The sequence below is a fragment of the Narcine bancroftii genome, chromosome 1 (assembly GCF_036971445.1).
Source record: "Narcine bancroftii isolate sNarBan1 chromosome 1, sNarBan1.hap1, whole genome shotgun sequence".
In the NCBI taxonomy this organism is placed as follows: domain Eukaryota; kingdom Metazoa; phylum Chordata; class Chondrichthyes; order Torpediniformes; family Narcinidae; genus Narcine; species Narcine bancroftii.
The window spans coordinates 482,501,021-482,523,818 of NC_091469.1; the positions used below are offsets into that span (position 1 = coordinate 482,501,021).

Here is a 22,798-nt window from a genome sequence, read left to right on the forward strand (position 1 = left end):
TCAGGCATTTTGACAGAGGAATAAATGACTGGCTGTGCAAGTAAGTCCCTCTGAGCTGGTTCCATCTCAAAATGAAATTTAGGCTCTGCCCTGTGGTCGGTAATTTTTCCAACTGCTGCTTGAGGAGATTAATTTCCAATGATGTTCGAAATTTTAGGTGCTATTTGTCCAGGGAATGTCAACTATTCCCAATTCCCCCTTTCTTTCCAATGATAAGGCTCCTAAGGACCACCCGGCTAGAAGCGAAAGCTCGTCAGCATATTCAGGGATGTTGGATGAACAGTTATGATACAGGCAATGGAATCTTAGAGGTGTTCACACTCACAGCCAACATAGGATAGCAGGCTGAGTGTTTGCTGCAGAAAGATAATCACTGGTCAAGGCAATTGAATTGCATTGTTTACTGATGCATGTGTCATGCTGCAATGAAAAGCTTCAATTGCATGCTATCCAGGGCAGTCAACCCATACTAACTACACTAACTGTGGGCGACACGGTTAGCGTAGGGTTAGCATATTGCTATTGCACCTTAGCAACCCTGGTTTGAATCTACCGTTGTCTGTAAGGAGTTTGAATATCCTCTCCGTGACCTGCATGGATTTCCTCTAGGTGTTCCTCTTTCCTCCCACTCTTCAAAAACATGCGGGAATACGTTGGCAGCTTTTCCAAGGCAGTGGGATATTGGTGAGGTGAGAATGTGCATGTGTGTATTCGTGTGTGCGATGGTATGAGCTGCATTCACAACCCTCTGCGGTTCCTGACGGTCTTGATCACAGTAGTTCCTACCCAGAGCTGAGATGCATCCGCACAATCTACTTGCTTTCCTGTCTCCGTTACGACTGGTGAGGTATGCTGGGGATATGCTGAGTATCTGTAGTCTGGGCTCCTTCACATAGACAAAGAGCTCAGTGGCTGTTCTACCCAGTGAGCAAATATAACCCTATAACAATTACAGCACAGAAACAAGCCATTTCAGCCCTTCCAGTCACACCAAACCAAGTACTCTCCTCTAGCCCCACCTACCTGCACCTTGCCCATAACCCTCCATTCCCCTCCCATCCATATACCTATCCAATATTTCCTTAAGTGACAAAATGGACCCTGCCACCACCACTTCTCCCAAAAGCTCATTCCACACAGCCACCACTCTCTGAGTGAAGAAGTTCCCCCTTATGTAACTTCTAAACTTTTTCCCCTTTTTCACCAACCCTTTTACCACTTGCTGTAGTTCCTGAAATCATTTTTCAAATTGGGCTCCAAGTGGTTCCAGTTAAATTTGCAACCAGCAGAAATTCGATGTAAAAATAAATTCTACTCTCACCTTTGATTCTGTTCTGAATGGTTACTGACCTTCTGGCTACCCAGTGACCTCCCCCCCCCCCCCCCCCCCCCCCCCGCAACCCTTCCCATCCTATTCACACACCAGGGCACCAGGCACAGTGACAATGTTATCTTTATTGTGGTATCTGATCAATGTTTAAAGTTATTATCATCTCATTGTACCTATACACCCCAATGAAACAGTGTCTCTCCAGGCCACGGTGCACACACAAAGCACAGAACATAAAGATCACATGAATAATCAAAATAAATCCATATAAATATTTGGTTACGGGACCCCGTTCATCAGTGTCACAGCCTGCGGGAAAAAGCTATTACCAGCCTGGCAGTACTATTTTGATGCTCCTGTACCTCCTTGACGATAATGGGTTGAAAATACTGTGCACTAAAAGGAAAGGGGCCTTGAATAATTCCTTGAACCCTATTTGGATATAACTTTCATTAAATGTTGTGTATAGGGCAGCATGGTTTGTGTGGTGGTTAAAGCAATGCTGTTACAGGGCCAGCGATCGGGTCCGGGATTGAAATCCTGCACTGCCTATAAGGAGTTTGCACGTTCTTTCTGTGTCTGAAAGGGTTTTCCCCGGGGCCTCTGGTTTCCTCCCACCCTTCAAAATGAACTGGGGTGTATGTCAATTGGGTGTAGTTGGGCAGCACAGGCTCATGGGCTGAAATGGCCTGTATGTCTAAATTTAAAAATCTTCAATTTAAATTTAATAGGGGAAAGGGAGACCCCAGTGATCCTCTCGGCTGTTTTAATGATCCTCTGGTTTGACATCTGGTCCGATGCTTTGCAGCTACTATCCCGCACAATAATGCAACCAGATAGGACATGAGTAATCGTGTTTCTGTAAATTGTTGTCTAGATGGGGTCCGGTAACTTTGCCCTCCTCAACCTCCTGAGGAAGAGGTAGGCGCTGCCATATCTTCCTTACGAATGAGGAGGTGCAGTCAGTCGAGGATAGGTCTTCCCTTGCGTGCACGCCAAGGGACCTTGTGCTCTCCACCATCTCCACAGAGTGGAGTGGAGAATGGTCGACCTTCATCCTCTTGAAGTCCACAATCATCTCCTTTGCCTTACCCACGTTGAGACTTGACTCGTTGTTCTCACACCATTTCACAAGCCTAATGAGACTCATCATTGTTGCCGATGAGGCCACTACAGTTGTATTATATGATTCTGTTTGAACTGAATCTGGCAGTGCACTCATGAGTTAGCAGTATGAACAGTACTGGGCTGAGGTGTTCTAGTGCTCTGTGTGATGGGTCTTTCTGTCAGGAAGTCTAGAACTCAGTTGCAGAGAGGAGAGTAGCAAGGACAGTTTATCCACCACCCTCTGTGGTATGATCATGTTGAACAATTTGACCTGTGAGTTCTCTCCCCACCTGACTGGTGCCCCTGTGATGTCATTTTCCAGGTACGTCTATGACTACTTGGGGGAAGACCACGTCAGCATTGTGAAAGAGCTGCTAGCGACAGTTTGCACCTTCCTGGTCACCACGCTGTGGCTGGGCCCAGAGTCTGTGGTCTACATCTGGTCTGTCTGTAACTGTTTTGGCCTCAACTTTGAGCTCTGGGTGCAGAAGTTCTTTGAGCTCGAACCTTTTGCCACGGTTGAGGTAAGGGCCCAGTTGCTGGAAATTCCCTCCCCTGTTCCCTAGACCAATCCCCTCCTGGCAGGAGCTGCCCCAGCAAGCATCAACTAAACTTAAACAGATGTGCAGGCCCTTGGGCCCACGTCCCCATGCTGCCCAAAGGCTACAACCCCTGTTCCCCTTGAAGGATGGGAGGAAACCGGAGCACACAATAATGCAGCTATTGTCATACACACAATTATTGCAGACAGATGCACTGAAATTCTTGCATAGGTCATGCATGGCCCAGTGACTTCACTGCCCTGCTCAGAAGAGCTACATTCAAGCTAGATACTTTTCTGCTGTAATGAAGTATTGGATATCAAAAGCCAAGAAATTGGATGAGGAACATTGCAGCCCTTCAGCCCATGATGCTGTGCTGACGTATGTGAACCTACTCTACCACAATCTAACGCTTTCCTACCTCCCACCCAAAACACTCTATTTTTCTTACATCCATGTGCCTGTTCAAGAGTCTTTTGAATGTCCCTATTTTACCCAACCTCCACCACACTCCTCCCCCATCCCACCCCACCCTGGCAATGCATTCCAGGCACCCACCACTCTCTGTGTAAAAGTAAATAATCCTACCTCTGACATCTTCCCTAAACTTTCCTCCACTCAAACAGATGTCCTCTTGTACTTGCTATTGTCGCCCTCTAATCCTTCATCCCTCCAAAGGAAAAAACCCTGGCTCAGTCAACCTGTCGGCCATCTGGCCCATTGAGCAGTGTAACCCTCACAGCAATGTAACAGAGATTCCGACATCAAGCTACATAAGAAGCAGGAGTCAGGCATCTGGAACTGGCTGGGGACTCAGCTGCACCTAAGCTGCTATTTTCCTCCATCACCCTGAATCCCCAGTTTGCAAAAATCCGATCTTAGTGTCTCTTAAATATATTCAACAAGGCAGCTTCCACTGTCTTCTTGGGCAGAGAATTCCATGGATCCACTACTCTCTGGAAGAGGCAGTTCCTCCTTATCTCTGTATTAAATCTAATCCCCTGAATCCTGAGGCTACGACCCCGAGTTCAAAGGTTGGCCAGTTCCTGCCTAATGACAATTGTCTGAGTTGGCTCAAATGAAGGAGAAAAGGAATGCATTTTAAGGGAGGATTTTGCCTACTTCTGTGTGGAGAAAAAAGTGCCCCTCAGATCCCTTTCATATCATGCCCCTCTCACCTTAAATCCATGCCCTCTAGGTTTAGTGTTATAAGAAAATGTTAAGTCTATAAGAAAATGTACATTCAAATTCATGTCTAGTGTCACTTTATACCTGGCCCAGTCTGCTGCTTGCACGTGATAGATATCCCTCCAACACCGTTAGCATAGCGGTTAGTGCAGTGCTATTTACAGCGCCAGCAACTAGGTTCGAATCCCCCGCTGTCTGCAAGGAGTTCATACGTTCTCCCTGTGTCTGTGTGGGCTTTCCCCGGGTGCTCCAGTTTCTTCCCACTCTTCAGAACATGGAGGTTGTAGGTGAATTGGTGTACTTGGGCAGCACGGGCTCATGGGCCGAAAGGCCTGTTACCATGCTGCATGTCTAAAATTTTATAAGAAATATTCTTGCGTCATTAGAAACCTCCTAAAACTACTATTGTATCTGCTTCCATCACTACTCCTGGCATCTAGTTCCAGGCACCCACCATTCTCTGTGTAAAATATTTGCCCAGTACACTCTTTTAAACTATGGCATCCTGGCCTTAAATGCTAGACTTCTAGTGTGTGATGCCTTTGCCCTGAGACTATCCACCCCATTGATGTCTCATGATTTTTTATGGAGTCTCTCTTGCAGCCACCGCTCCCCTACCTGTGCCCTTGACCATGGAGTTTCCTAGCACCACTGGCCTCACCCTTCCCTGCTGACCCTCAGAGCCAGCTGTAGTGCTACTGTTCCCGATAAGTCAATCCACCCTCTCCCCCCCCACCCCCCACCCCCACAGCAGTATTCAGGGGTACTCTATACTCTCCATCTTCTCCCTTTACACTTCCTAGTTATCACTCACAGTCTGTACCTTAACTATGTCCACATCACTACAACTGCAATCAATAACCTTCTCTGCCTCTCAGATGATCCTGAGCTCGTCCAGTTCTAGCTCCGATTCCTTAATGCATTCAGTGAGGAGCTACAGCTGGATGCATGTCATGATGGTGTAGTGAAAGTCCTCCTGATGTTCCACTTCCTGCAGGAGTAGCAAACCTCTGCTCTCTTGAATCCTGGTTCTAATACCTGGTTCCCAAGAGCCAGTCCCCAGCAGCCTGTAGCCTGCGCGGATCCTTCAGCCACTGAGCTCATTGCTGCTCCACTGCTGTGGTCACCTTCCCTGTAGGTCATCTCCCATGCTTCTCCATCTCAACGGGGGGGGGGTTCTGGTGCCATCCACCATTCCAGTACTCCCCAGAGTACCCCTGCAACCACTGCACAGGCACTGTTGAGGCACAGACCTCCGTGGTTGTAGCTCAACTCAAGTTGTTAACCTTTAACTTAAACTCATATTTTTTTGAACTGAGTTTGTGATGGGCCAAGGGTCTGTAGATTTACTCCAGTGATTCCAGCTGCCTGCAGTTATGACCAGTTCTAAGCAGTGTAATGGAGAATCTGACGTCAAGCCACATAAGGAGCAGGAGTTGGCCTCCTGGCCCGTCGAGCCTGCTCTGCAATTCAATAAGATGATGGCTGATTTGGCTGTATTGCTGGACTCTGATCCACCTGCTTGCCTTTCCCCCCATAACCCTTAATTCCCCTACTTTGCAGAAATCTATCCATCTGAATTTCAAATATATTCACTGAGGTAACAGATACTGTTTCCATAGACAGAGAATTCCAGAGATTCACCAGTCTCTGGGAGAAGCAGTTCCTCCTCATATAAATCTCCCCTGAACCTTCAGCGTATCTCCCAGTTCTAGTCTCACCTGCCAGTGGAAACAAGATTCAAGATTATTTTGTGATGTATTGAAAAAGAAAATGTGACATGACACAAAATTACCCCGTAAGGCAGACAAAGATTCGTCATCAGCACCCCTTACAGTCAGAGAAAGAGAAACAAAAGAGAAGTCCCCCCAATGTCACTGAATCTCCAGTGCTTCCACAGCCTTCAGTCTGAACTGTCGGAAACCCAAGGTTTGGCACGATCAGGAAGCCTCCAGCACCCTCACGCATCCCGGTTCCGATATCTGGTACCACTTCGGCCAGTCTTGAGGCATTCTCCAACTTTCCTCCCTCTATTTTATCTACAGATTTCATTATATGTATTTCTATAAGATTCCCTCTCGTTCCTCACCTGAGAGGACTTGATACTCACTGATGGGAATCCAATTTCAGGAACAACTATGATATAACACACTGATTTACCTTGTTTTCCAGGCAAAGCAGATGTCTAAGGCAATGTCGCGAAGAATTAGAGGTGTCTTTGGTGCTGCAAATTTCTGGGCCATTATTTTGTACAACATCCTTTCGCTAAACAGTGTCGACTTTGCATTGTTGGTTGCAAAAAGACTGTTTCTTGTCGGTAAGTTCAGGGGAGGGGGAGGAGATGGCATTGTGCATACGTCACCTACTGTCACTAGAATCCATGCCTCTGTCTCTTGTGTCACTCGACACGAGATCCTCAATGAGTCCTGAGTGAAACAGGAAAGTCTGTAGACCCTGTGATTGTAGTAAAAAAACACGCAGAAATGCTGGAGGAACTCAGCCGGTCTCGCAGCAGCCGTAGGAGGTAAAGATATGTTACTAACGTTTCGGGCCTGAGCCCTTCTTCAAGGTATAAACAAAGAACAGGAAGGTGTCAGAGATAAAGAATGAAGATTGGTAGGAGGAGGTGTCCAGACCAACAAAAGGTGTTAATTGGATATGATAAGAGGAGAGGGATCAGGCTTAAAACGTCGGGGCAGAACTTTTGAAGTAACATAAGAGGAAGCTTCTTCACTCAGAACCTTCTGAAAGAGGTGGTTGCAGCAGGGACAATTTTGTCATTTAAGAGAGGATTGGATAAGTACATGGATGTGAGGGAACTGGTGGGTTATGGGCAGGGAGCAGGTAGGTGGGACTAGTGAAGTTCACTTAAATCAGTGAGGACTAGAGGGGCCGTAATGGCCTGTTTCCATACTGTAATTGTTATATGGTTATATAATATTACAACAACACCAACTATCAAGTTTTTAAAGTGGAGAAAGGCATGAGGACAGAGGAAGTGGGGCAGTCAATCGTCGTGCCTTAGAACAGTCAGTATTGCAACTGAGGAGGAGCAGAATGTCCTGATGTGTATGAAGGTAGACTAATCTCTTGCACCTGATCAGTTATATCCAAGGACTGTGGGAAACTAGAGAGGAGATTGTCAATCCAGTCTGAAGTATGCGAGTTCAGGGGAGAGGGTTTCTAACCTCTGACAATATCCAATGAAACTGAGACATGCAGGCCATTTAAGGGCTGTGCGTCAATGAGTTTTTAAGGGCTCTTCTTGGACTGTCACAGCCCAAAGAGTAGGTATTCTCTTCAAGTTTGTTGTCACTTGACTGGACAACCCACCGAAACATCGTTTTTGCAGACTATGGTGCACCCACATACACACACAATACCTAGGGTGTTTCCCCTGCCATTTAATCATGAGCTGATCCACTGCCCGGCCTTCTCTCCATAACCTTTGAAGCCCTAGCTAATCAAGAACCATATCAATTTCTGCCTTCAATATACCCAATGACCAGGCCTCCACAACCACCTGTGGCAACAACTTCCACAGATTCACCACCCACAGGCAAAAGCAATTTCTCTGTTCCTCTGAAGTTGTGCCCTCTTATCCTAGACTCTCCCATTAAGATCAATACCATGTGCTTCACAGCTCCTCCAGCAGTCTCCGTATATCTGCTCACTTGGAAATTATTCCCCAAAGTTGGTGGGTTCATTTGGAGTTGCCTCACGTGAATCTAAATCAGAGTTTTTGCAGAACCTTTCATTTAATCATTTTTAGTGTGCTGTTTATGTTCAGAACACAGAAGCAGAACCATATACCCATGTAATCGTTTACGGAGCAGAAACAGGCCATGTCGGCCTTTCGAGTCCGCACCGGTTCACTAGAACAACTCCACTAGCTCAACCCTCCCGCTCTCCACCGATAACCCTCCCACCCCCTCACCTCCATGTACACATCCAACCTTCTCTTAAATGACAGAAGGGACCCTGATGCAACTATCTCATTCGGAAGTTCATTCCATTCTGCCACCACTAGCTGAGTGAAAAAGTCACCTCTAATATTTCTCCTAAGATGTTGCCCCCTTACCCTTAACTCATGGTCTCTTGTTCCAACCTCCCCTGCCCTCAGGGGGAAAGAGTCTGTTTATGTCCAGTCTATCTATTCCTTTCATCATTTTAAATACCTCTATCAAGTCCCCTCTCAGTCATCTACGTTCCAATGAATAAAGTCCCAGTTTCCTTAATCTCTCCCGGTAATCCAGATGCTGTAGCCAGGCAACATCCTTGTAAACCTTCTCTGCACCCTCTCCACCTTATCTATATCCTATCTATAATTTGGAGACCAGAACTGAGCACATTACTCCAAACATGGCCTCACCAATGCCTTAAACAGCTGCAGCATCACCTCCCAGCTCCTATACTCCATATAATGATTTATGAAGGCCAGCATACCATAAGCCTTCTTAACCACCCTGTCTACATTGGAATTCACCTTCAGTGAACTCTGTACCATAACCCCCAGTACCCTCTGCTCCTCTGCGTGCCTCAGTGCCCTCCCCTTAACTGTATCTCTCCTATTTTGGTTATTTTTACCGAAATGCAACACCTCACACTTGTCTACATCGAATTCCATCTGCCATCTTTCAGCCCACTCTTCCAAACAAACCAAATCCTTCTGTAATCCAAGAAAATCTACATCACTATCTACCACTCCCCCTATTTTTTGTATCATCCACATATTTGCTTACCCAGTCAACCACACCCTCCTCTAAATCATTAATATAAATGAGAAACAACAAGGGACCCAGCACCGATCCCTGAGGCACCCCGCTTATCACAAGCTTCCAACCTGACATACAGTTGTCCACAATGACTCTCTGTTGTCTATCTCTCAGCCACCTCTGAACCCATGTCACAATCTCTCTACTAATTCCTAGTGACTGAATGTGATAGTACAGACCTATCACCATTGTATATAGTTACAGTATCTAGAGTATGTAATGACTGTGCTTACAGCGATTGGCTGAGAGCTTAGCCACGCCTACTGTCTGGGCCTTAAGGGGTTGTGCCCCTAGCCAGGTCGGATCATTCCGGAATGGTGGGCCACCTGTGAAGAGCTCCTGTCTTTTGCTAATAAAATTGTAGAACTCGTCAAAAGAACCAAAGACTTGTTGATCCAAACCAAGGCTTTTATAAGCAAGGCCTTATCTAAAGCCTTATTAAAATCCAAATAGATCACATCAACCGCTCTACCTTCATCCACCTTTTTTGTCACTTCCTCAAAAATCTCAACAAAGTTTGTCAAACATGACTTTCCTTTTACTGGGTGCCCCTAATCAATCCCTGCCCATCCCGATATGCATATATACTATCTTGAAGAATACCCTCCATAACCTTCCCCACCACCAAAGTCAAACTTACTGGCCAATAGTTACTTGGCCTACACCTTCTGCCTTTTTTGAACAATGGAACAACATTTGCAACCCTCCAATCCTGTGGTAACACCCCCTCCTCCAGTGATCTTTGAAAAATGACTGTCAGTGCCCCCGCTATTTGTTCCCTAACCTCCCTTAAAGTCCTGGGAAAAATCCCATCAGGACCAGGAGACTTATCCACCTTAATTGACCCTAGAAGCACCAAAACCCTCGCTTTACTAATCCCTATCCTTTCCATAACTAAGCCCTTTGCCTCTCTTATCTCTTATAGCCCAATGTCTCTTTCCCGCGTGAAAACGGACGAGAAAAAATTGTTCAATATTTCTCCTATCTCATACAGTTCCGCAAATAGTTCACCGGTCCCATCATCCAGTGGACCTATTCTATCCTTAACCCTCTTTTACTGTTCACATATCTGTAAAAATCCTTAGGATTTATCTTCGCCTTATTAACAATGGATACCTCATACCTTCTTTTTGCCTTTCTAATTTCCCTCTTAAGGTTCTTCCTGCAATCTAAGTAATGACCATACATCTCCTCAATCCCTTGTTTTTTATATTTGGTATAGGCCTCCCTCTTGTCCCGAACCAACTTTTTAATTTCACCAGAAAACCATGGTGCCTTTCAACCTTTAATCTTCCCTTTCGACCTGACTGGAACATAAAGATCCTGTACTCTCAAAATCTCACCCCTAAATGCACCCCAAATTTCCTCTACATCCTTTCTGGCAAAAAGATCAGCCCACACAACTCTCTGCAAATCCCTTCTCATTTCTCCCCACTCGAAGGCCTTCAGCCTCGGACCCGACCTATCCCTTTCCATCATTAAGCTAAAACTAATGGACTCATGATCACTGGATCCGAAGTTCTCTCCAAAACTTACCTCCATCACCTGCCCCATTTCATTCCCAAACAACAGATCTAACACCACTCCCTCTCTAGTTTGCATCTCAACATATTACTCCAAAAAGCAATCCTGAACACAATGCATAAGTACTAAGCCATCTTGTCCTTTTACTGACTGCGTTTCCCAATCTATGTTTGGAAAATTGAAATCCCCAACCAACACCACCCTATTTCTACTGCACATCTCACCTATTTCCTTGCACATTTGCTCTTCTAATTCCCTTTCCCCATTTGGAGGCCTATAATATACCCCCATAATAGTAACTTCACCCTTCTTATTTTTCAGCTCTATCCACACTGCCTCCCTCAAAGAGCCCTCCAGTCTATCTTACCTGAGCACCGCTGTAATATCCTCCCTGACATGTAATGCCACACCTCCCCCTCTTAATCTACTACCTCTGTCATATCTAAAGCAGTGAAATACTGGAACATTCAACTGCCAGTCACAACCTTCCTTCAACCATGCACTGAGCTCCTTCTTTCCCCGGTGGGTCCCTTTAGTTGTTCAAGTGAACCGGCACAGACTCGAAGGGCCGATATGGCCTGTTACCGCACTGTAAATTGTTATATTGTTATTTGCATGGAATGCATTGCCAGAGGTCGTGGTACAATACAGACATTCAGAAGACTGTGAGATAGACACAAGGATATAAGAAAAATAAAGAGTTATGGAGTGATGTGGGGAAGGGTGAGATTGTTGTGGAATAGATTTACATCAGTCAGCAGAACATCGTGGGCTGAAGGGCCTGTACTGTGCTGTGTTCTATACATAATGTTTTTTATCACACAGGTTGCGGGAAAATAGTTTATCTGGAACTGTGATTTGAACCCAAACATTAAAAACTTGTTTTTTATTTATAATTCAGGATTCCCCTTGAGCCCAGTAACCATCCTCTTTGTGACCTACTGTGGAGTTCAGCTGGTCAAGGAGAACGAACGCAAGCTGGCTCTGGAAGCTGAGAAAGAGAAGATTGAGTAGAGGACTGGTCAAGAGAGAGAGAGAGAGAGAGAGAGAGAGAGAGAGAGCGGCGGGTGGGGGGGCTGGCGGAGAAGTTCCCCTCTTAACCACTGCCCGACTACCTTTGCAAAAGGAAGTTCAAGTTATCCGACTGAGCTGTTGCCCGAAAGAATCGTCCCAGTGACGGGGAGGGGGATCCATCTCTGCGCCTTCACTCCCTGTGACGCAGACTGGTGGAATCTCCCCTCCCCACAGATCATCGCGGAGACTCCTCCTGCCTGAATCAGGGGGAAACTCGACTGACAGCCCGTCTCCCCACCCCCGTGTCACATTTGCCTTTGAGATTACAGTCTGAGCGTCAACCTCACAGGGCCAAATGGTGTGAAGGGGAGTGAATTTAATAGAAACAAAACCACCCTTGGAAAGGACGGGGGAGCTGGTAGCTGGTTTGTTATTCAATGCTAGCGACCTGTGGTGGGAATCACTGTCAGATGTAGGTCTGCCCCAATACCTTGTGTCTTACTCTGGGTCCCAGTCACCCAGGGACCTGTGAAGTCTGAGATTTTCAGCAAAGCCCCTGCGTCCCCACCGTCTCCCCATGAAGCCCCGCACAGGGAGATTCAATCCCACCCTATCTTTGCTGGCTCCCAATGGGTCCCACTGCCCACTCCACCCCACCCATGGCCCCTCTACCTCTCTGCAATGATTCCTCCTATCCAATTCCCTTCCTTTAGAAGTCATCGCAGAACTTTCAGACTTTGCCCTCCGAGTCACAACGGTGGGAGTCTTTCTGACACTGGACAACAAATTTTTTCAAAAGGTTTGCTTCCTGAAAATAATTAAATGGGGATTATGATAGACAACTTCAAGCCAAACACAAAGATAATTTCAGATTTGCTGTATCACGTAGGAAGTTGAAGAAACATTAAATTAACTTTTATTGAATGTAGCATGTTTAATCGCAAAATGACGCTGACACGTTGCATTAGTTCAACTGACCTAAAAATATTTTGCTGCTGGTTTTCATTTGTACTCAGCATCTGTGTCAGTGTCCAACAATAGTCGGTCAGCATTGATGGATTCCAGATGCCCTGATACCACTTTTCCATGGGCACAATGTCCTGGTGAAATCTTTCACCATGTTCTTCACTGACTGCACCAAGATCAGAAGGGAAGAAATCCAAGTGTGAATGGAAAAAATGAATGAGATGTCGCACTTCATGGTTCTCTGTGCTTCAGGCATGTTGTCAATCAGCTGAGTCTAGTTTGGTGATCTGTCGTGACCAAGAAAATTCTCAACAGCATCTTTAAATGCCTCCATGCTGAGACAACATTTGCATATCTCCTGCACTGAGCATGACAAGGTATGCTTGGATTGACCAAAACAGCTTGCATTGTGGGCAATATACTAATAGACCTGAAATATGACAGGAAATCACAAAATGGGTTAGATCGAAAAAATGGTACGTGATGGAAAATGTTAAGGTGATTTTCATGATCAGAAGCCCAAAATCAATAAACTACATCCAAAAGTGTACAGGGGGCAAAATCTTCCTTGTCCAGTGTGATCAGTTCTCACCCTACATAACCTTCACTGGGCTTCCTGGGCTTGTTGTAAGCCAACCCCCCCCCCCCCCCCCCCCCCCGCCAACTCCCGACATTCGCTGCCAACTGTGGGGTGGTGGTGGGGGGTGGGGATTGGAGATGACAGATGGCAGGGAAGGAGGATAGCAGGAGTCACAGGAACACACAGAATAAGGGTGGGCACTTAACATGATGCCGAGGAATCGATGCTCCCTGTCTCGGAGAGTGCGGCCTATCCCTTTGGCCAAGGAAAGCTTGACCCAACATTAAAATTATTTAACTTTCTCTCCCCATTGCGCAGCTGAAGGAGATGACTGTACTCAAGGCCTTGAGGACCCCGCATACCTGAAACTGAACATAATGCACTGACCCTTACAATGCACTGGTTAATAATTATAAATTATATGCACGAGTAATGAATATAATGTTAGATATCCTCTATAAATGTACTTGTGTGTGCCTTCATTTTTTTTGTCTGATGCACATTTTTTCAGGGGTGTGTGTGTGTGTGTGTGTGTGTGTGTGTGTGTGTGTGCATGTGTGTGTGTGCACATGTGTGTTTGTGTGTGTGTGAGTGTGTGTGTTTGTGCGAGTGTGTGTGCGAGCGTGTGTGTGTGTTTAGTTTAAAGGATTTTATTAAAGTCCTTGCAAAATTTAACGTTGCCCACAGCTCCAGGACACCCTACGGGGATGCCAGTGAATGCCTGGGCTGGGGCTTCCCGATGACAGACTCTTCCCTTGTCATCTGTTCCATTAAATCTGTCCCCCACCAAATCCCACCACCTTCACCACCCCCCCCCCCACCCCCACCTCCACTTCCCCAGCCAGTGCTCTTCATCCGCCTGCTCATTTTGTTTTAAATGTAGACATACAGCATTCTAACAGACTCTTTCAGCCCATGAGCTGGGCTGGCCAAATACAACCACAACCCCCAATAGGTCTTTAATTAAAACTTTTTTAATTGCACTGATACCATTTTTATTGTGCCTTTTTGGACCTCAGGATTTTCAAGTCAAGTCGAGTTTATTGTCACCTGATTGTACAAGTACAACTCAATGAAACAGCGTTCTCTGGTCCTCGGTGCAAAGCACACAGACACACAACCAGACATAATACACATGCAGAAAAACAATAAATATGGAGGACAAGTATTTATGCATTCAAATGATTCACTAAATATTGTTCTGGAAATATGACAGTCTCAGATGGTTAGCAAGCCTGGTGATGCTGGCTGGCTCTGATACTCCTGTTTTTCTTTTCCAATGGGAGCAGCTAAAAGATGCTGTGTGCAAGGTGATGGGGTCCTCAATGATTTCACGTGCCCTCTTCACATAACTGTCCTAGTAGATGATGGGGGGGTGGGGGAGACTCCAGTTTTCCTCTCTGTCACTATTATGCTCCTGTGGATTGATCTCCGATATTCAAAATTGCCTTGCAGCCCAACAATGTAATTTCAAAGTGAGGGCAGTGCGGAGCCCACAGAAAACTCAAAAATAATACAGCACAAAATCAGGTTCTTCAGCCCATCTGGTCTGTGCCGAACTAATATCGGATCTGGTCCCATCGGCATGCTCCCAGATCTTTGCCCTCCATACCTCTCCAATAACTATCCAATCTTCTCTTCAATGTTGAAATCAAGCCCGTATTCACTACCTCTGCTGGCAATTTGTTCCACACTCTCATCGACCTCTGTGAAGGTTTCCCCAAAACATTTAATCTTTCATCCTTAAGCCATGTCCTCTAGTTCATTTCTCACCCCAACCTCAGTGGACAAAGCCTACTTCCATTTACTCTATCTGTACTGATCATAATTTTACATACCTCTATCAAATCATTCTTCAAATCAAATTCATTCTTTGATGCTCCAGGGAATAAAATCCTAATCTATTCAACCTTTCCTGATAACTCAGCTCCTCAAGTTCTGTCAACATCCTAGTAAACCTTCTCTGCACTCTTTCTATCTTATTGATATCTTTCCTGCAGTTAGGTGACCAAAACTGCACACAATACTCCAAATGTGGCCTCACCAATGTCTTATAAATCTTTACCATTGTCACGAACTGTGTGCAATGAGCAGCAATAGATGATGAACCAGACAGTGTTTAATTTTAAAAACTAATTTTATTTCTTACTCTTAACTATCCTTAACACTAAGCATATCCCCAACTACGCGCAAGTATACTAGTGTGTGTGTGTGTGTGTGTGTGTGTGTGTGTGTGTGTGTGCGCGCGCGCGCGTGCGTGTGTTGTGTAGATGTCTGGACTGGCCAGTCCGAACTTCCTTGACCTTTCCTAACCCCTCCCTTGGCTCCTCCCTGGGTTTCCCAATAAAGGCTGGTGTGCCTGGACTTGCCCCTCTTGCTCCTGTACCTGGAAACTGGCCCAAGAGGTGTATCCGACGGCTGACTCTATCAGTTCCGCAGGGTGCCATTCAGTCTGACGAATGGGGTATCGGTGTTCCAAAGGGAGATGGACCGCATGGTGGTTGATCACAAGCTAAAGGCAACATTCCCATACTTGGTTAACATCACCACAACGTTAACCACGATGTGGAGGAACACCATAACCATATAACCACTTACAGCACAGAACAGGCCAGTTCAGCCCTACTAGTCCCTGCCGTAGCAAATCCCCACCCTCCTAGTCCCACTGACCAGCACCCGGTCCATACCCCTCTATTCCCCTCCTCTCCATGTAACGATCCAGTCTTTCCTTAAATGTAACCAAGGATCCCGCCTCGACCACGTCTGCCGGAAGCTCATTCCACATCCCCACCACCCTCTGCGTAAAGAAATTTCCCCTCATGTTCCCCTTATAATTTTCCCCCTTCAATCTTAAACCATGCCCTTTAGTTTGAATCTCCCCCTTTCTTAATTGAAAAAGCCTATCCACATTTACTCTGTCTGTCCCTTTTAAAATCTTAAACACCTCTATCAAGTCCCCTCTCAATCTTCTAAGCTCCAGAGAAAAAAGCCCTAGTCTGCACAACCTTTCCCTGTAACTCAGACCCTGAAATCCTGTCAACATTCTCGTGAACCTTCTCTGCACTCTCTCTATTTTGTTTATATCTTTCCTATAATTTGGTGACCAAAACTGTACACAGTACTCCAAATTTGGCCTCACCAATGCCTTGTACAATTTCATCATGACCTCCCTACTCTTGAATTCAATACTCCGATTTATGAAGGCCAACATTCCAAATGCCTTCTTCACCACACCATCTACCTGAGTATCAGCCTTGAGGGTACTATTTACCATAACTCCTAAATCCTTTTGTTGCTCTGCACTCCTCAATTGTCTACCATTTAATGCATATGACCTATTTAAATTTGCCTTTCCAAAATGTAGCACCTCACATTTATCTGTATTAAATTCCATCAGCCATTTCTCAGCCGACACCTCCAGTCTTCCTAAATCACCTTTTAATCTACGGTAATTTACCTCACTGTCCACAACACCACCAATCTTTGTGTCATCCACAAACTTGCTTATCCAATTCTCCACCCCTACATCCAGATCGTTAATATATATAACAAATAATAGTGGACCCAGGACCGAACCCTGAGGAACTCCACTAGTCACCGGCCTCCAATTGGACAAACAATTTTCTACCACTACTCTCTGACACCTCCGATCCAACCACTGCTGAATCCATTTCACTACCTCCTTATTTATACCTAATGCCTCCACCTTTTTTCCTAACCTCCTGTGGGGAACTTTGTCAAAAGCTTTACTAAAGTCCAAATAGACAACATCCACAGCTTTCCCTTCATCAACCTTTTTTGTAACCCCCTCGAAGAACTCAATCAGGTTTGTCAAGCATGATCTACCCCTGACAAAACCATGCTGATTACTCCCTATCAATCCTTGTACCTCCAAAAATTTGTAAATAGCATCCCTCAGAACACTTTCCATCAACTTGCCCACCACAGACGTCAGACTTACAGGCCTATAATTCCCAGGTTTGCATTTGGACCTTTTCTTAAACAGAGGAACCACATGCGCCACCCTCCAATCCTTTGGTTCCACCCCCGTGGCCAGTGACATCCTAAATATCTCTGTTAATGGCCCCACTAACTGTCCACTAGCCTCCCTGAGTGTCCTAGGAAATATTTTGTCCGGTCCGGGAGATTTATCCACCTTTATCTTTTTTAACACAGCCATCAACTCCTCCTCGGTTATCCTTATATGCTTCATGACCTCCCCACTATTTTTATTTACTTCAACTGGTTCAACATTTTTTTCCCTAGTGAATACCGAGGCAAAGAAATCATTCAAAATTTCCCCCATTTCCTCAGACTTCTCACTCAGCCTACCCTCGCTATCTACAAGGGGTCCAATTTTATCTCTCACTAATCTTTTACTTTTAATGTACTTATAGAAACCCTTTGGATTTATTTTTACTCTGTCAGCCAAAGCCTCTTCATGCCTTTTTTTGGCCTTTCTAATTTCTTTCTTAAGATTCCTTCTACACTCCTTGTAGTCCTCCTTCAACTTCTCAGCTCCCTACTCTTTATACCTCTTGTACACCTCCCTTTTTCTCCTAACCAAATTTCCAATATTCCTTGAAAACCAAGCCGCCCTATGACTTCCAGCCTTTCCTTTGATCCACACTGGGACATAACTACTCTCTATCCTCAAAATTTCTTTTTTGAATATCCTCCATTTTTCATTTACATCCTTACCTGAATATATCCTGTCCCACTCAATATTCCCCAAATCCCTTCTTATTCCTTCGAAATTTGCTCTTTTCCAATCCAGATCCTCAACTTTAGGCCTCTCCTTGCTCTTCCCTAAAACTACCCTAAAACTAACAGAATTATGATCACTAGACCCAATTGGTTCTCCAACATTAATGTCCGCTACCTGACTTAGCTCGTTCCCTAACAGGAGATCCAGTATTACACCATACCGAGTCGGTTCTTCTACTAACTGATTTAGAAAACGATCCTGAACACATTTAACGAACTCCAGCCCATCCAGCCCTCTAACCGTATGGGTATCCCAATCAATGCGTGGGAAGTTAAAATCTCCCATGATCACTATCTTATGATACGAATCTAAGGAATTCCTTGCCACAGCAAAAACCCTAAACATGACATATAATCAGAAGAAGTATGTGTTCCACACTTGATGGCTGGCAATACTAGGGTACGTGGTGGAGGGAAGGATCGTGTCCATTAGGGAACTACCCCAGAACCCGGAAGCCCTGAAAAGGTGCCTTGGGTTCTTTTCTTATTATGCCCAATGGGTCCCCAATTGCACGGACAAGGCCCAGACATTAGTGAAGACAACAGACTTTCCCCCATCAGCGGAGCTCATAAAGCCTTCGAGAGCGTCAAGGATGAGATTGCCAAGGCTCATGAAGGAGGAACCCTTGTCACTGTGTATGTAGCTGGGGTATATAAACATAGTGAATATGGTCCAGAGCGCTTTGATGACCATGGCTGTAGTCATGTCCAGACAAGGGATAGCAAACGGGAACCGGGAGAACTCATCCACGACATTCAGGAAATAGATGAATTCATTGATGAATCCATCCAATTCCAAGTGGAAAGTGATGCCTCTGGTGTTGCCCCAGCAGCCATGCTGAATCAGGTAGGCAGGCCAGTGGCATTTTTCTCTAGAACACTCCAGGGCCCGGAACTCAGGCACTCGGCAATTGGGAAAGAGGCCCAGGCTATAATGGAAGCTGTGTGCCACTGGAGGCATTATTTGGCTGGTAGACCATTTACCCTGCTAATGGACCAGCGAGCCATCACATTTATGTTCAACAACAAACAGCGGGGTAAAATAAAAAAATGATAAGATCATGCGGTGGAGAATCGAACTCTCCATGTACAGTTATGAGATCCTCTATTGGCCCGGGAAGCTCTGTCCCGGGGAATATGTGCCAGCGCACAAGCGGATCGTCTGAAGTTCCTGCATGACAAGCTCTGCCACCCCTGGGTCACAAGGCTGTATTACATCATGAGGGCACTAAATTTACCCTACTCAGTTGAGGAGATTCGGGAACTATGCTGTAACTGCTCGGTCTGTGCCAAATGCAAGCCACATTTTAGAGACTGGATAGAGGCCAGCTGATTAAGGCAACCCATCCCTTCAAATGTCTTAGTAAGGACTTCAAGGGTCCCCTCCCATCCAATTACAGGAATCTCTACTTGTCGTTGATGAGTACTCCTGGTTCCCGTTTGTTATCCCTTGTCTGGACATGACTGCAGCCACAGTCATCAAAGCGGTCCAGTCCATATTCACTATGTTTGGATACCCCAGCTACATACACAGTGAGAGGGGTTTCTTCTTCATTAGTCAGGAACTGCCACAGTATCTGCAGGTGATGGGGACAGCCACGAGCAGAACTACTGGCCACACCCCCTGCGGGGATGGGCAAGTGGAGAGGGAGAACAGTACAATCTGGAGAGCAATCCTGTTGGCCCTCACGTCAAAAGGGATGCCTGTCTCCCAGTGGCAAGAGCTACTACCGGACATGCTGCATGCTACCAGGTCCCAAATGTGCACAGCTACGAATGCCACCTCCCACTAGAGACTCTTCTTTTCCCAGGAGGTCGGTATCCGGAATCACTATGCCAGTCTGACTGACGACACCGGGGCCGGTACTTCTTCGCAGACATATTAGACCCCACAAGACAGATTCCCTGGTGGAAAGAGTGCATCTGGTACACGTGAACCCACAATACGCATTTATGCAGTACCAGGACGGGAGGAAGGAAACCGTGTCAGTACGAGACCTGGCCCGGGGAGGTTACACTAATACTGATCAGGTGACCCCAGAAGTACAAGACAGTGAATTGGCACAGCGCCCATCCACGTCCCAGGGTCTTGACATATTCCCGACGCCCCAGATAACCGCCCCCACCCCCCGCACCAGTCACCAGTCAAGGACCGGCAGCAGTCAATCCCACAGAGATTTCACCAGCAAGGAGCCCACCCCAACAGGCAACGAAGGACTCTGTAAATGAAATTCCACCCACACAGGCACACAGTCCTGAGAGCTCAACACAGGAACAACAGGGGCCTTGCCCAGCGCCTCGGAAGTCAGAGGATCATGAGACCACTGGACAGGCTGAACCTGTGATGGACACAATGAACGATGTATAAATGTAATAAAGTACAGTATGTGTTCCATGTCACCACATTAACCTGCCAGGTTTTATCTCAAAGAAGGGGTGAATGTGGTGAAAGGCATTTGCATAGATGTATGGACTGGCCAGTCTGAACCTCCCTGACTTTCCATGAAATGTTATGTTCTTGCTAGTTTAATAAAAACTATTATTTTGAGTTTACCATTGTCTGGTGAATTTTCCATTGCTGTTCCTGTGTTAGTGCTAATAAAGTCCCTTTACTCCCAAACAAAAAAATTTAAAGGTTTGTTAGTTAGTAACATGATAAACAGGCAGCCTCAACCAATTGGCAAAAAATTTGTGGAAAATAAACAGGTAAAAAATATGAAAGTTTTAAATTGGTTTCCCTTAGCAATCAGTTCACTAATTACACAACATGCAATCTCAAGCATTTGGAAAATTCACTTCTCTGGCATCTACCAATCTCCATAGATGCTGGATACTAGGGGTATTCCTACATTGATCAAGGTATCTTGTTCTCCTTCAGCTATGGAGAAACCCTGTGGACAAGGGGTCTAGGATGCTGGCTATTGCCTGTTCACATTTAAGCTCAGATTGTGAGAGCTGGCAGTCATGTTTCTGGGCGATTCCACAGATGACTACTCAGTCTGTGTGTTGACGTGGCTGAGGGTTGCGAGCTCTTTCTCGATCTGCTCATCATGCGGGGGAATGCTGGCAAGGCTAGCGTTTTATCTCTGATTGCCCCTAGAGAAGCTCATCATCTTGAACTGCTGCAGTCCTGGTGAAGGTGCTTCCACATGTGGTTGGGCAGGCAGGTCCTGGATTAGATGCAATGACAAGGAAACACCAGGGTGCAACACACAAATGTACTGGAAAAACTCAGCAAGTCACGCAGCGCCCATAGGAAGTAAAGATAACCAACGTTTTGCACGTTAGTAGATTCTCGGAGGGATTGTATGAGCAGAATCAGTCGTTCACCATTCTCATTGCCTGTGGGAAGAAGCTGTTTATCAACCTGATAGTTCTAGCTTTGATACTTCTGTATCTCTTTCCTGGCAGGAGTAGCTGGAAGATACTTTGCGCAGGGTGGTTGGGGTCCTTAATGATTTTGTGCACTCTTCAGAAAATGATCCTGGTGGATCAGTTCGATGGGGAGGGGAAACCCCAATGATCCTCTCTGCCCTTTTATGGTCCTGTGGATTGACCTCCGATCCAATGCTCTACATCAACTGTACCACACTGTTATGCAGCTGGCCAGGACGCTCTCGTTAGCGCTCCTATAGAAAGTCGTTAGGATGGTGGCCAATAGTCTTGACTGCTTCAGTTTTCTCAGAAAGTGAAGTCGCTGTTGCACCTTCCTGACAAGTGAGGAGATGTGTGTCCAGGATAGGTCACTACCGCAAGTTGCCAGCAGCCCGCACCTTGTGGGGGTCTTTCAGCTGCCGAGTCCTTCACTGGTCCTCTGCTGTGGTCACTGCCCTGCAGAGTCATCTCTGCTTATCCTTCTCAACAGCGAGTGTTCTTATTCCTGGCACCTTGCGCTGGTCTGCTGCTTCCCCTGAGTCTGCAACCCCTCAAGGCTGCTCCCAGCACAGGAACCACCACAGCCACTGAGTTGCAGATTTTAGATAAAAGCCCTGTGGAGTCCTATAAGAGGCCTGTTGGAGCCGTTGGCATTAGGACCGGGTGTTTGGACCCTGTGGAGAGTGCTGTGTCTCTGCTCCCTGCTCTCCCCAGGTCCTCATCAGTGGTAGTGCTATCAATAGAGTGCTGCCATTTTTTTTTTGCTGAGGATGGTGGTGGAAGAGGATTTCGGTACATTGACCTTCATCAGTCAGAATATTGACTATAGAAGTTGGGAGGTCATGATGTAGTTGTACAAGATATTGGTGAGACCACATTTGAAGTATTGTATTCAGAGTTGGTCACCATGTTGCAGGAGAGATGTTGTCAAATTGGAGAGAGTGCAGAGAAGATTTACAAGGATATTGCCAGGACTTGGACCTGAGATACAAGGAGAGGTGGAGCAGGTTGGGGCTTTATTCCTTAGGGTGCAGGGAGATGAGAGGTACAAAATTATGAGTGGAATAGATCAGGCGAACGCACAGAGTCTTTTGCCAAGAATAGGGAAATCAATAACCAGAGGTTTAAGGTGAGGGGGATGAGATTTAACAGGAACCTGATGAGGGGTAACTTTTACACAGAGGGTGGTGGGTGTATGAAATGGGCTGCCAGAGGAGTTGGTTGAGCCAGGTATTATCACAAAGTTTAAGAAACATTTGGAAGGATACATGGATAGGATGGGTTTAGATGGATATGGGCCCAATACAGGGAGGTGGGACTAGTGTGGGTGGGACAATTTGGTCAGTGAGGGTAAGTTGGGCCGAAGGGACTGATTTCACATTGTGTGTCTCTCCGACTCTATTTCCACCATTTACAGCTTTTTGCTTTTAATTCCATCCCCAACTGGACTGGTTTCTCCTTCCATTCTTACTTTTCGAACCTTCCACACCCCCCTCGAGTATTCTCTCCCTCTATCTTTCCTTCCACCTCTCACACTTCATGTCCAAAACCCTATCATCTCTTCTCCCTTCATGATACACTTGGACAGCCTCTTCTGCTTCAGTCCTGGATACATTGATTGACCATTTTT

The 22,798-nt window shown here is 45.9% G+C and overlaps 1 protein-coding gene across 3 annotated transcripts in view; it reads left to right on the forward strand.

The window, feature by feature from the left end:
* Positions 1-13,114, forward strand: part of hhatla (hedgehog acyltransferase like, a) — a 75,780-nt gene extending 62,666 nt beyond the window's left edge. For all 3 annotated transcript variants that reach the window (XM_069914912.1, XM_069914913.1, XM_069914910.1), the window contains 4 exons: positions 5-40; positions 2,760-2,961; positions 6,340-6,484; positions 11,368-13,114. In XM_069914912.1, the coding sequence (XP_069771013.1) occupies positions 5-40; positions 2,760-2,961; positions 6,340-6,484; positions 11,368-11,480 (496 nt within the window). In that variant the 3' untranslated portion in view covers positions 11,481-13,114. The remainder of the gene's footprint in view (positions 1-4; positions 41-2,759; positions 2,962-6,339; positions 6,485-11,367) is intronic.
* Positions 13,115-22,798: the final 9,684 nt, after the last annotated feature.